The sequence below is a fragment of the Tiliqua scincoides genome, chromosome 5 (genome assembly GCF_035046505.1).
Source record: "Tiliqua scincoides isolate rTilSci1 chromosome 5, rTilSci1.hap2, whole genome shotgun sequence".
Lineage (NCBI taxonomy): Eukaryota > Metazoa > Chordata > Lepidosauria > Squamata > Scincidae > Tiliqua > Tiliqua scincoides.
In genome coordinates, this window is record NC_089825.1 from 120,087,999 (window position 1) to 120,101,621 (window position 13,623).

Consider the following 13,623-nt stretch of genomic DNA (forward strand, 5'->3'; position numbering starts at 1 on the left):
CAGCACAGATAAAAATGACAATCAAGGCAAATAAGATGGCAGTTTTTGGGGCAGCAACATAACTCCCCCTCCAATACTACATATGAAAAGGCGCAAAAAAAGAAAGAAAGAGGATTTCAAACTCTTTTGCCAGAATACTATCAGGAGGAGCACAGATCTCACTTCAGAAGGGATGTACTTCACTTCTATAGTTATAGTGCTGTTATAGAGAAGGCCCCACATCTTGTTTGTGCTCATCTGGCCTTGTCCAAAAGCGGCACACATAGGACCACTTCAGATGATCCGGGAGGTCCACAGTCCTGATAAGGGTTTTTGTTCATAGGCGAGTTTTATGTCTGTGCAGTTAAAAAATAAGTGGACCTCACATGCACTGATCTGCATGCGTGGTTATCGAACTTGGGTATAGCCGGTCTCAGAAGTTCCGCCATCTCTGTGAAATGCTGCCTATAGGCCCTTCCTACTTCTGCCATTGGCCACAGATGCGTAGACACAGGACTCGGAGATGCTCTCCAGTTTCGCTGCCTCTTGCCTCTTTAGTGAATGGTGGTTTAATACAGCATAGGAAACTCCATCAGGGTCATCTTCAGCCTCACCTTCCGACTCTGGTTTTAGGGGCTACAGTGAAAAAAACAAAGAGACTCAAGGCCCAGTCCTATCCATTGTTCAAGCACTGATGCAGCTGTGCCAAAAGGGTGTGTGCTGCATCCTAAGATGGGGGTGGGCAGTCACAGAGGCCTCCTCAAGGTAAGGCAACATTTGTTCTCTTACCTTGGGGTTGCACTGTGGCTGGATTGGGTCCCTAGGCTGCAGTCCTGCCACCACTTCTTCCTTAAGTGTGACAATGGAAACCAGTCAGGTTGCTCTGGATTCTATACCTCTATTCTGAAGTGCTTCCCCCCCATGCTGGTAGGGTTGTAGCCAAAATAGGACCACCAAGAAAAAAAAGCTTGGGGTTTCTGGGAAATTACTGAAAATCAGATGTTTACAGAAGTTTAGCACTTACGGAGCAAAAATGCCTCAAAGCGCTTTGTATCCTGGACAGTTCAAGGGTTAGTGTGAGAGTCTGGCGTTAGAAAGAGGCTTCACAAGGCCTTGGAAAACTTATGTTCTGCTCAGAAAAGGAGCAGGGTAGGGCAGAAGACATGTTTTTTCAATGTGAGTAGTGCAATAGACGGGAAGTGCAACAGATGATTGTGTGAAGAGGTGACAGAGGAGATTAAATAGAGAGAGGGAGTATAAAGTACCAGGAAGATTAGAAGCGCAGAGCAGCATTATACTGTAGTATGGTCCAATTATGGTCCAGCATGAAGAAATTCCTATGGGTTCCAATGGAACCAACTCTTAGGAAACTATAAAACTCCCCCCCCTCCGCAAACAACCATGGAGGTTTTTATTTTTACTAAGTTGTTAGCCACCTTTTTTCAAGAAAGAAGTGGGATATAATTTTTAATAAATAAATAAATTTACTATCCCCCCCAGGAAACAGAATGTTGCAGTAACAGTTGGAAAATAAAATAGCAAAGGAGGGGAGGGAATAATTTTCTCCCTGAGATTTTAATAGTGGGAAATATACCAGTTTGGGGGTGGGGGGTTAAATGCAACATTTTGCTGAATGATCCCTCTTGTAATAAAATAAGTCTAGGGGTGCAGTAAGAATGGCAGTCTCAGGGCAGGGTGGAATGACCACTGAAGTCGCCAGAAGACCCATTGAAGGATGGGGCTTAGCCCCATTCATCATTCTCCACTTCCCGCCAAACCCCAGAAGTGGGCAAGCAGCATCATATACTTGTGATTCACATAACCAGGCCTTGCCAGTGGGGGTACAGCTCTGATGCTGTCCTGACTGGCATTTCTGACATTACATTAAATTACTACTGCCCATTCATGTAGTGCCCTTAGGGCTCACATTGTAGAGATGAACTGATAGAGTCTCTATATTTATCCACAGAGAATTATGACCAATACTGGCTTTCCTTTTAGAACCAGAAGTTCGTTTCTTGGCCACCTCCAGTCATTTGAAATGGTATGGATTTTTTCCCCCTTAGGTTCCAGGATCAGAATTTGAGAACAGGGTTGTTGCCAGTCATGATAGGGGTGTTTGTTCATAGTACAGCGTCTTACCAGGTTGGTTTCTTTCATTGGCAGCGGTTGGGTTCTTTCATGAGCAGTGGAGCCTGTAGATTAGAGAAACCGCATGAGGTTCCTCACCCCTGCTGATTCAAAATAGAATTGCAGGTGCCACTCCCACCCCAAGCCCTGAGACCCTTGTCTTGAGAGAGGAAGTCTCTTATTTCATATCTGTTGGGCTAGGCTTCACTTTGCGCTGGAAGCTTTCTCCACCAAAGTCATCCAGATTCTGAACTGCGCTTCTGAGACCCATCTGCATTAAAGCTATTTGCGTATACATGTGTTTTTTTTTTTTTTTTTTATGGGACCAAGCAAGGAACTACACTGGGCACTGAAGTCCCACACCCTAACTTCTGGACATTCCACTTGGCTTTGGAGATTCCAACAACAGGCATTGCTCACACATTTCAATCCTACCTTGGCAACCAGAAGGGCCACAAACATATTTTGTTGGAAAATGAGCTTGCTTCCTCTGACGTCAGTCAACGTCATCTATTTGTCATGTGATTGGGACTGGCCCAAGATCTCCTGATGCCTGAGTTGGGATCTCAAATGCTGCCCCTTTACCCAATGATGTGCCAGCCTCTGCTCTTCCCACTCTTCTTTGTTCTAGCTTGTTGTTTCTCAACCAGTGGTACGGGTACTACTAGTGGTGCATGAGGTTGTGTTTAGTGGTACTTGAGGGATCCCTGGATATCTACTGCATGGCAATGAGACCAGGAACACAACACAACAAGTAGGAGGCCCAGCTTGGCAGGCAGAGCTCCAAAGCATGCTTTTCCTCACTCTGAAAACCCCTCTGGTCCCCCCTGAGCCTCTTACTAGTGTTTGTCACGTCTCATCTGGCCTCCCAATCCAGAAGTAACTGGTGATGATGTCATTGCTAGTACTTCGAATGTCATTGGAGGTACTTCAAATAGATGGACCTTGTGAAGTGGTACAGGAGAGGACAAACATTGAGAAACACTGTTCTAGCTCAGCACTCTCCTTTCCTCCACATTTCCTTTCCCTCTCTGTGCCCCTCTTCTTTTTCCAGTCCAGGGAGTGGAAGGAAAAGGAGGGGCAGTGGAGACAAGTAGGCAGTCAGAGCTACTCTCCCATCAATCTGCTGCCTGAGGCAATGGCTTCAGTTGGCCTCATGGATGTGCCTGTTTGGGATCACCTTTCCTACGGGGACTCTCTCACACCTTCCCACATGCTTCAAAGGGAAACGTCCCACTTCAGTTGTAGATGCTTGAATATCAGCCCTTATAAAGCAACCCACCAAGAGGTCCACTTACCCCTTTTCCTTTTTCTGTACAATACGAAGGCCAGCAACAGCAGCAGGAGAATCAGAACGAGAGAGCCAGCAGCAGCACCTGCCCATATGATTGTACTGGAATTGACTGGGAAATCTGCAGTGGAAATGCGGAAGATATTGCAAGGAGATGGAATGTGGTGAATGCAGTAGCCCTTTGCTCCGGCGAATCTGGGAAACATGGGGTTAAAGCCTGGGCTTTCAGCAGTGGGTGTGCTGCACAGCTGCAGCCACTAGAGGCAACAAAGTCTTTAATAAAAGTGGCACCTGGAGGTTAGAGAGACTGTGAGGTAGTAGGAGGAGAATTGCTTGAAGGACAGATGGATGGCTGGATTAAACTGATTGACTGGCAGATGGACTAATGACCTGGCAAGCTGACCAACAGACTGGTGGATGGACAATGAACTGGTGGACTGACTCATGGACTGACTTACAAACTGGCTAATGGACTGGCTGCCTGGCAAACTAGCTGACTGGAGGCTGCTGAGTGGTGGAGAGCTGAGGGGGTGCTGCTACCCCTAGATGAACTACTGCTTTGAGGACTGAGAGAAGGGACCCTGCAGCCCCGTAGGCAAGCTACTTATTGGTTACCTTCCCGTTGGTGCTGGGGTGCAGTGTTAGTTTTTGTATGCTGCTAGAGCTAGCCATTTTGAGCCAGGGGAACTAATTAGCTTAAAGTGGGCACATGTACTCTAGAACAAGCTTGGAAAGGGAATTTGGCAAAACAAAACCACAAACAGTTTAGGTTAGCATTTTACAAATGTTAGACATATGGCCTGTGGGCTGATGTGGCCCAGGGAAGCTCTTTATCTGGTCTGCACGATAGTTGAGGGTCTTCTAGCACCACCTTGGTTGCTGAGCAAAGCGGCAGAAGCTGCACTGCTGAAAGGGTGGAGAGTCCAATGATCATGCAGGTCACCCTTTCAGCAGCACCGCTTCAGAAGGGGGCGGACGGCAGGTGAGTGGTGGATAAGGCCAGGATCCAGGACTTATGTCGCATCCTATGCCTGGTCCCAGGCAGCCCAGGGCAGCTCCAGGCTGCTCGAATCTGTTCCACCTCTTGAGGTGGCATGGATCCGAGTAGCCCCATTGGGTCAGCTGTGGCTTCACCTGGATAATGGGAAGCGATTTCCCTTGCCCTGGGCTGAGCTGCTTTTGGCCCCAACCCTGCTCTGGATGTGAAGCAGGACTGCTGGTCTGCCTGCTCCAGGGCAGGTTAGGACTGGACTGCCCAGGAGACTTAAGTTAGTCACAACAACATCTCGTTGACCTCAGTGGCATCTAATCAGGATTCACTAACTTTGGTTACAGCTCATAAAGAGAACCTTTGTAGCCAAAGGAGGTGAATCCTGACTAAATCTCTCTGAAATGAATGAGACTTGTGACAAACTTGGCTCACTTCTCTCATTGATTTCAGTGATGCTCAGGCAGCAACTGTTACCCGGCACATGCCTGATCTTATCTGATCTTGGAAGCTAAGCAGGGTCAGGCCTGGTTAGTACTTAGATGGGAGACTGCCCGGGAATACCGGGTGCTGTACGCTTATACCATAGTCTTTTGAGACTGAAGGTTGCCAACCAGTCAGGATTCACCTTAGGACTCAACGGGTGCTGATTCTAATAGGTTCCTTTATTTTCATTGAGTAATTGATAGGCAGTGAAAATTGGGGAGGAGCTTTTTGGTGTTTGGGGAGAGTAGGGCTCAAGGGCACAATCTTAACCAACTTTCCAGCACTGGCCTAGCCGCAATGCAACCTCAAGGTAAGGTAACAAACATACCCTTACCTTGAGGAGGCCCCCCTTGACACCCTGCCCCCCGCAAGATGCACTGCACGCCACATTGGCACAGCTATGTCAGTGCTGGAAAGTTGGTTAGGATTGCACCCCAAATGTCTCAAAAGTTCAGTAGAGAACTTCATAGTGGTAGTGAAGGCAAAGTAGATGTCCTTCCCCCCCTTGAGTTTCTATTTGATTTTTAGATGTATACAGTGCATTGCTCATTTTACGGTCACTTGCAAAGACCGCAAGGACTGAATCGGAACATTACTTGTCATGGAGATGTATACCCTGTCACTCTAAACAGAACTCAGTCCTAAGACATTTAATCTGCTGCACTGTGTACATCTGTGGATCACCCCCCCCCCCCCATCTGACTGTGAGGTATTGACAGTGGGAAATACAGTCCCAGATGTCTGCATCTTGACACCATCGGTGTACAAAACCCCCCTTTCTCTGTAGCTAGAACTCTGCTTGGCTGTATTTTCATACGTACCGTCATTGTAGCTCTTCTCTCTTGCATTAACTGGAGTGGAAGACTTGGGATGAATTTGTCCTGCATGAGAAAAAGATGCAGAGTGATGTTTAGAAGGTAGGGCATCTAAGTTGATAAAATGAGAGAGAGAGAGAGATGTGCTTGCTGTTGATGAACACACAAGTTTGGGTCAGAGTGCAAATATCCAAAAGATGGCAACTCATTGAATTGTTCTTTAGGACTTTTGTTGATAGCAGACTTTTGATCTTGATCTCTTTAAGGGTGCAAACAGAGGCACATCATGTCTGAAGAAAGCTAGCTGTGGGTGGCTGCACATTTGCCACATTTATTCTACTCCTTCATCCTGAAGTTCCCAAAGTGTAGAAAAACTGAACAGATGTAAAAACTATAAAGGGCTGACATGGGAATCCTGAAAATTCTTCACCGAGTTGTTCTAAGAACATTTTTTGGATACTGATCTATCAGCAGTCCTAGTTCCATTTAAGAGCAAAAGACATAGTGTTCATGCAAGCTGAGATTTCAAGATCAAATATGGCTGAATTAAATGCCTTCCTATCTAATGCATCACCTAAAATTCATTTGTAGCTTTATTTAAGATTGTCTCCTTCACTTCTGTTCTCTGTACTGACAATGTTCTACTAGCAGAGCAAGCAGGGGGCAATGTTCTACTAGCAGAGCAAGCAGGGGGCAAAGGGGAGATAAGCCCTGGGTACCACCCTGGAAAATCATGTGAGGGGGTGCCACGGGAGAGCCATCTAAGATGGTGGCCGCTGCCTCTTAGGGCACAAACCTAACCTGTGCTGGAACCGGCAGGCAAACTGGGCTGTATCCAGTGCAGGTTTGGCACAGGCTGGGGTGCAACTCGGAGAAAGGGGATTTTATTCCCTTTACCCCCTGAGGAATACCCCAGGCAGCTCTTTGGGGCTACTCTGCCCCTGCAATTTTGCAGGCATAAAATTCTAAGCATTTATGAGGGCTTTAGGATTGATCCTAATAACACTATTACCAGATTCTGGTAGACTCTGTCCCATGGAATTCTGTAATCAACCTGTTTTGGGATGTCAGTCTTCTTTATCAGTTCTGGCCCAAAATCCAGGCAGGAGAGCTTTGACTCAGAACAATACACACTAATACAAAAACTAATTCTGAATGAGAGGTATTAAAAAAACCTGCTTTTGAAGCAAAGGCATCATTACTGAAGTCATGCTGCACTATCTATGCAGTGCTGACTATATACAGGTGTGCCCCTGTATCTGCTGGGGTTCTGTTCTGGACTCCCCATGGATACTGAAGCCATGGATACTGGGGACACCTTTTAAAAATATAAGGGAATGTTTAAAAAATCTTGGTAAAACAAGATTTTTAAAAATATTCCCCTATCTTTTTAAGAGGTATCCGTGGATAACTGGAAGTGTGGATACCGAATCTGCACTTGCCGAAGCATTAAGGGGCATGCCTGTAAAGTATTAAGGACTAAATGATCAGAAATGATGTAGGCTGTGGTGTCAGCAGTGGCCCCTTTAAGGGTAAGGCCTGGGTATCCAGCAGAGTGTGCTGCACAGCTGCAGCCACTTGAAGGCAATAGGGCCCTCAGGGATATAAGGAGCACCTGAAGCAGGAAGGGTTGGTGGGCAGTAGAAGGAGGAAAGCTTGAGGAAGGACAGACTGGATTAATGGACTAAGGAACTGATTGGTGAATGGACTTTGGAGACTGCTGGAACAGACTGCTAGAGACACTGGAGTTTGGTGTGTGGCTGCTGTGCCCAAGACCTGCTGAGGACCAAGGGGCTGCTGTAGTGGTGGGAGGCTGCTGGCAGGAGAGAGAACCTCTGCAGGTTGAACAGGCAAGCTACCCTGGAGGTGGGGTCCAGCAGGACTGCAGGGCAGAACCAGGGTCATTTTTTGAGGGGGGAAAAGGGGTGCTAATTAGCTAAATGTGGGCATAATTCTCCAGGCAGAGCTTGGATTGGGATTTGGCAGAACACCTTGCTCCCGTATTCATAAAAGGGTTTGGGAAAATTGGGGTCAAATGTTGGAAATAACATAAAGAAGGTTGTGGGATCATGTCGCTTGGTATCAAACCTACATGCTAGTGAATTCAGTCTCTAAAAATATTCACTCACTAAAAACATATTTGGCTCCGGAATTAATTTCAAGACAATTTTGCAAAGTATCTCATAAGTGGTAGAGAATCTCTTTTCAGTTATAAATCAATGAACTTTTCCATTTGTAGAAAATACAAAACCCGTTTTAGTGTCATTTACGAAAACATACAAGGACTGAGCCAGAGCCTCACCTCTTATGCTGATATTGACTCTTTCACTGTAACGTGACCATGCTTGACAACTGTATGTTTTGTAGCAATATATACAGCGGTAGATCCCGGCATCTGATGGTGCAACATTGTCAAATGGAAAAACAACCTCATCACGCTCTGCCACCTCAGTTCTCCACATCTCAAAATCCGAAGATGTTTGTTTCTGCAGGTGGAATTCCATTCGTGTGTCTTCAGAAATCAGTTTGTTAGGGTCTTCATTCTTACAGCGAATGTGGACAGTCCCCCCCAAGGCTACCGTCTCACTGGGGTGCACTGAGATAGAAGGCTTGGGATAAGATGTTACTGGGTGAGAAAGAGCATGAGAGTGAAATCTGTTAATCAAGGACACCCTAAATCCAAAATGGGAGACTTTTGTACACTCTGTGGCAGCAGCTCTCAAAGTGCACACGGAATGTGGTCCCTGTCCGGACTGCATCCGAGCATTCCGCCTGGGTGCTGTGTGAGGTCCTCCTTGTTCAAAGGACAGGGATGCTCTGGGCAGGCACATCTGCTGCCTGGCTTCTCAGAAGGCCGTACAACAGGACGTCTGGGCAGACAAAACTGTCCAGAGCATCCCTGCCCTCCAGAGGAGGAGGACTTTGCACAATGCCCAGCCAGAACAGAAAGGTCAGTTCACTCGATGGATGGATCCGCCTGAATGCTGGATCTGGCCTCCAGATTGCAGGTTGAGTGGCCCTGCTCTATGGGAACAAACAGCAGTGAGTTTGGATCACATGGGAAATGACTGACCAGGAACACTGACTCACTCTTGTGAGTCCTAAGAGGCATAGAGCTGTTGAACTCCTTCCTCCCAGCCCCCAGCATAGGCAGCCATCGTCATGAGGGAGGGAGGGCCTATCACAATTTTTCTTTTATGTAACTCAGCTGCCCACTTCACTCAAGCAGAACCACAACACAGACCTTCTGAGCCCTCTGACCTCAGGGGAAGCTTCTCTCTGTGCTTACGGGGGAGAAAGAGGCTGAAACAGCAGCCCTGTGGGAGAGTCTTGCAACCCAATACTATTGAAAGTCCCTCACACCAATGCAGCAGGACCAGCATGGTTTGCACTGTATCCAGCGTGGGAATTTTCTAGTCTTGACATTTGTCCCATAGCCTCGGAATAGGCCCTGACACAGCAACGAGTCGACTCGGACCTGCACCTGCTCTATCACCGGCACAAGTCTGAGAGGATCCATGTTGGCAGATCTGGCCTGGAAAGGGGGATGGGATATAGTGTGCACCACTGCCCCCCATCTTGCCCCCTTCCCTGGCTCTCCCTGCCCACACCATCCCCTGCTCTCTGACTGCAAGATTGCTCTTTTTTGCAAGGATCTTTGATTGGATGAGACTTTGGCAGGTGTCTCTTGTCAGGAGCCCATTTTTAAAAGGCAACTTGGTTAGGGGAAGCCATGATACTCAGTTCCAGTACTGCCAATTCATCTCTCCCAAAACAAATAATTTTTTTGTTCACCGACACTCACCTCCAGGCACCCAGCACTGCCCCGTCAGCCACAAGCCTGGAAGGGAGATGATTCCGTTAGGGACAAGATATCCGAGCAGCAGAAACCCATCAGGGTCAACCCACTAGCGAGGCAGATGTCTCAGTTTGCAGACCGGCAAAAGAGGCTTCCTATCCCCCACCTCCTGCCTCACCTCTAGGGACTGTCTTCTTGCCTGTACCGAGTGTCACTCCGTGACAACCTCAATCAGTCTCCAAAATCAAGCATGCTAGTGTATGCTCCCCAAAGGGCAAGGCAGTTGGCCTTGCCCAGGAGACTGGGATTCTGCTGCTCCCATGCTAGAGCGAGGAAGTTCCATGACAGGCTACCCAGCTCCCTCAAGAGTATGCAGCTTGCTGAAGATTTTCAAGTAAGCCAAAGGGGACGCAACAAGGAGAAGAAGGAAGGCTTGCAACTCAGCTTGGTTTGGCTTTCTGGGAGGAGGGCATGGAGAGAGACGGAAGAGGCAAGAGATAAGGAAAAGGGTGGGGATCAAGTTGAGCAGCGTGGGTGGGAAACAAGGCAGCTTCCTGGAGCAGATGCCATCTCAGGCTGGGCTTGATCTGAGCCCGGAATCTATATGAGGTTTCTGATCCTCTGTCCCCCCCCCCCCGCCATTGCAGCCCCTCTCGTCCCACTCTTTGTCCTTCTGCAATACCAACCAAGGAAAAGGATGCTGTAGGAGAATCTCATGTTGACGGTCCAGTATCCTATCCCAGCTCTGTGGTCGTCCAAAGAAGGTTTCAGGTGCAGATTCCAGCTTTTGAGATCCGGCAGTGCCCTTTCATGTACTAGTTCTCTGTGCTCTGACAGTAAAGTTGATCTTGGTCAGCAGCCCTGTAGCAACCAGCAAACCACATCCCCTTTCAGGCTGCAGCCTTAGCATGCGAAGGAAGGGAACAGATTTCAAAATCCATATGTATGACGCTGTACCAGTTTCGACTCAAAACCAATCCTGTGTTTTCTGATGACTCCTCAGCCAGCAGGGTGATTTCCCCAGGAGAGCCTTTGGGGGTCAAGGGAATCTGTTCTCATTGAAAGAAGGAGGCTTCACATTGAGTGAATTCTTGGTAACCTGCCTCAGCTACTGGCCCGCAAATGTTTTGGCAAAATCAAGGCTTGTGTAGCTTAGCAGGGCCTGAGATTTGCCCAGATCCATTGGTCCCTACTTCCCCCCACCCTAGACAACCACAATGGCAGTAGCTCCTCCCCTTGTGCATTATTAGTGGAGAGAGGAAAGCTGCCATATTATCTCCTGATTATTTGCCAATGAGGATCATTGGGAAGGGTATTGAGAACAAAACAGCTAATATTATAATGCCATTGTACAAATCTATGGTAAGGCCACACCTGGAGTATTGTGTCCAGTTCTGGTCGCCGCATCTCAAAAAAGACATAGTGGAAATGGAAAAGGTGCAAAAGAGAGCGACTAAGATGATTATTGGGCTGGGGCACCTTCCTTACGAGGAAAGGCTATGGCGTTTGGGCCTCTTCAGCCTAGAAAAGAGACGCCTGAGGGGGGACATGATTGAGACATACAAAATTATGCAGGGGATGGACAGAGTGGATAGGGAGATGCTCTTTATACTCTCACATAATACCAGAACCAGGGGACATCCACTAAAATTGAGTGTTGGGCGGGTTAGGACAGACAAAAGAAAATATTTCTTTACTCAGCGTGTGGTTGGTCTGTGGAACTCCTTGCCACAGGATGTGGTGCTGGCGTCTAGCCTGGATGCCTTTAAAAGGGGATTGGACAAGTTTCTGGAGGAAAAATCCATTACGGGGTTCAAGCCATGATGTGTATGCACAACCTCCTGATTTTAGAAATGGGTTATGTCAGAATGCCAGATGCAAGGGAGGGCGCCAGGATGAGGTCTCTTGTTATCTGGTGTGCTCCCTGGGCATTTGGTGGGCCGCTGTGAGATACAGGAAGCTGGACTAGATGGGCCTATGGCCTGATCCAGTGGGGCTGTTCTTATGTTCTTAACTACAATTCCCAGGAAGCCTTGCAGGTCTTCTTGTTATCTGGTGTGCTCTCTGAGGCATTTGGTGGGGCCGCTGTGAGATACAGGAAGCTGAACTAGATGGGCCTATGGCCTGATTCAGTGGGGCTGTTCTTATGTTCTTATGAGGAGGGTACGAATAAGAGAAGTCTCTCACTGGGGACTGAGACTCCTCTTCCCACCCTTCCCACTGATGAATGCATTTCCTTCCAGAGGACCCTGTACCATCATCGGATTCTCTTGGAGGTGCCCTGTTAACCAATGGGGAAGCAGCTGAGGTGGCAGGTCTTTAACTGACAGGCACATGCCACCATTACCAGCACATTCACTAATAGGGAGGGCAGAATGCAGCAGTTCTTGGTGGAGAGGTGTGCAGCACCACCGCCACTATGCAAGAGGTAGGTACTGGAGGACGTCAGGAGTCATCCAGGTGGGCATGGAGCCCTTGGCTGTTGCCCAACCTGGATGAGCAGTTGCCATCTCCTGACACACATGAACCTCCTAGTGACAGCACCTCCATCTGATCGGTTTGTTGGCCCCTTATCCAGTCCATTGATGATTCCAAATACACATTGAGCATTTCCAGAGCTTCATCTGAATTGGATGTCCTCAGCGTTTGGAGACCAAATAACTGCTACAGTTCCTACAACAGAACCCCAGTACTACCCTCTGGTGATGGCCAGTATCCAGTAAGGCTGAAACCCATGAAACAGTGTCCCCAGTCCTGGATGTAGATTGGAATTCCACTATCTGCCTTCCATCTTGGGGGATCAGATATTCTAGCTTCTTTTATCACTGCTGTGGCTTCCTACAGTATGGAGTGTTAGGATGACATGCTTTCAAGATGGCCCTGTACAGGGCCAAATTAGACATGCAGGCAAATGTATGCGATTGATGCAGGCTTTCAACCAGAAGTGTGTTGAAAACATGGACAGGAGCATGCAGGGAGGGGGAGATGTGTCAAGATGTGTCTCATGTGTCAAGTCCCAGATCACTCCCCTCCTGAATCAGTGACTTCCTGAATTTACTTTCCTATTCCTGTCTGGCAGGAGCGACCATATAGTTTTTATTGCTTAATTTTTCATGAAGGAACGCTTCCTTGGGCTTGCATTTGTTTTTTTCTCTCTCCGCCTAGTTGAGTTAATAGAGCATATACTGGCTGACCTTGTGATCTCCCCACATTGTGTCATAGTAGCTTGGTTGTGACTTTGGCTCCAACTGGCTAAACGGCAGGATTAGAAGCCCTGAGGGGTGTGTCCATGTTTGTTCCCCCTCGTATCCTCCCCCTGTCTTCCTTCCATGTGGTGCTTAATAGGTAAAATGAGGGGTGTTTGACTTAAGCTTGATGGCCATGCTGGGCTGGTTTGGTTGATATCAACTGCCCAACCAGGAACAGGAAAGTGCCCATTTTTCCCCTACCTAGTAGATCATTCCATCCCGTCAAGGAGCGGGTGGAATGTCTGATCTACCCCTGATCTACTGCACTCTTTTTATGCAACAAGTTCCAGAAGGGTGGCCATGTTATTGTGTAGCTGTTATTGTGCAGCATCAAAGACTCCTCTGGCACTGTAGAGATGAACAAATTAATCTATGCTGAAATAGATTTGCTAGCCTTTAAGATACCATGGGGTTGTTTGTCATTGCAGTTCTTATATGCAACGGTATTATTTATTTTTCACATTTCTATACCGCCCTTCCTCTAAGGAGCTCAGGGCTGTGTACAAGGCTCTCCTCTCCTTCTTTTCTCTTCACAACAACCCTGTGAGGTAGGTGAGGCTGAGAGGGTCTGGCCCAAGGTCACCCAGGAAGCTTCGTGGTTGAGCAGGGACTTGAACCCAGATCTTCCAGGTCTTGGTTCAACTCTCAGACCACTACACCATCCTGGCAGGTAGTGTTTTAGCTGGCCAATTAGACATGATTTGGACCTTTTGCCCTCACATGACTATGTGGGAATGAAGTGATGCATTGGATGGCAGTCGGAGAGAAGTGCGTGAACACATTCTTCCTCACGCGAATGGGCAGTTGTTCAGCTGGTTTCATTGAAACTTGCACCTTATAGGCCAGAAGCAAAATACCAGCAGTTGCTCCTATGAGCTGACAATATG

At 47.7% G+C, this 13,623-nt stretch overlaps 1 protein-coding gene across 1 annotated transcript; it reads right to left on the reverse strand.

Annotated features, from left to right (window-relative positions):
- Positions 1–243: 243 nt before the first annotated feature.
- On the reverse strand, positions 244–8,285 carry LOC136651281 (leukocyte-associated immunoglobulin-like receptor 1). The gene is made up of 5 exons (XM_066627529.1): positions 7,992–8,285; positions 5,696–5,755; positions 3,408–3,521; positions 2,122–2,174; positions 244–615 (listed from the first exon to the last, which is right to left on the reverse strand). The coding sequence occupies exons 1-5, from the start codon at positions 8,191–8,193 to the stop codon at positions 445–447; spliced, it is 600 nt and encodes a 199-aa protein (XP_066483626.1). The 5' UTR covers positions 8,194–8,285; the 3' UTR covers positions 244–444.
- Between the last annotated feature and the right edge of the window lie 5,338 nt (positions 8,286–13,623).

Excerpts from the sequence above, each read along its gene's own strand:
- LOC136651281 (XM_066627529.1), bottom strand. The coding sequence starts at position 8,193 with ATGGAATTCCACCTGCAGAAACAAACATCTTCGGATTTTGAGATGTGG. Across the intron at positions 5,756-7,991 it reads AGTCAATATCAGCATAAGAG|GACAAATTCATCCCAAGTCT; the intron begins GTGAGGCTCTGG and ends TTTCTCATGCAG. Across the intron at positions 616-2,121 it reads CAATGAAAGAAACCAACCTG|CCCCTAAAACCAGAGTCGGA; the intron begins GTAAGACGCTGT and ends TTTTCACTGTAG.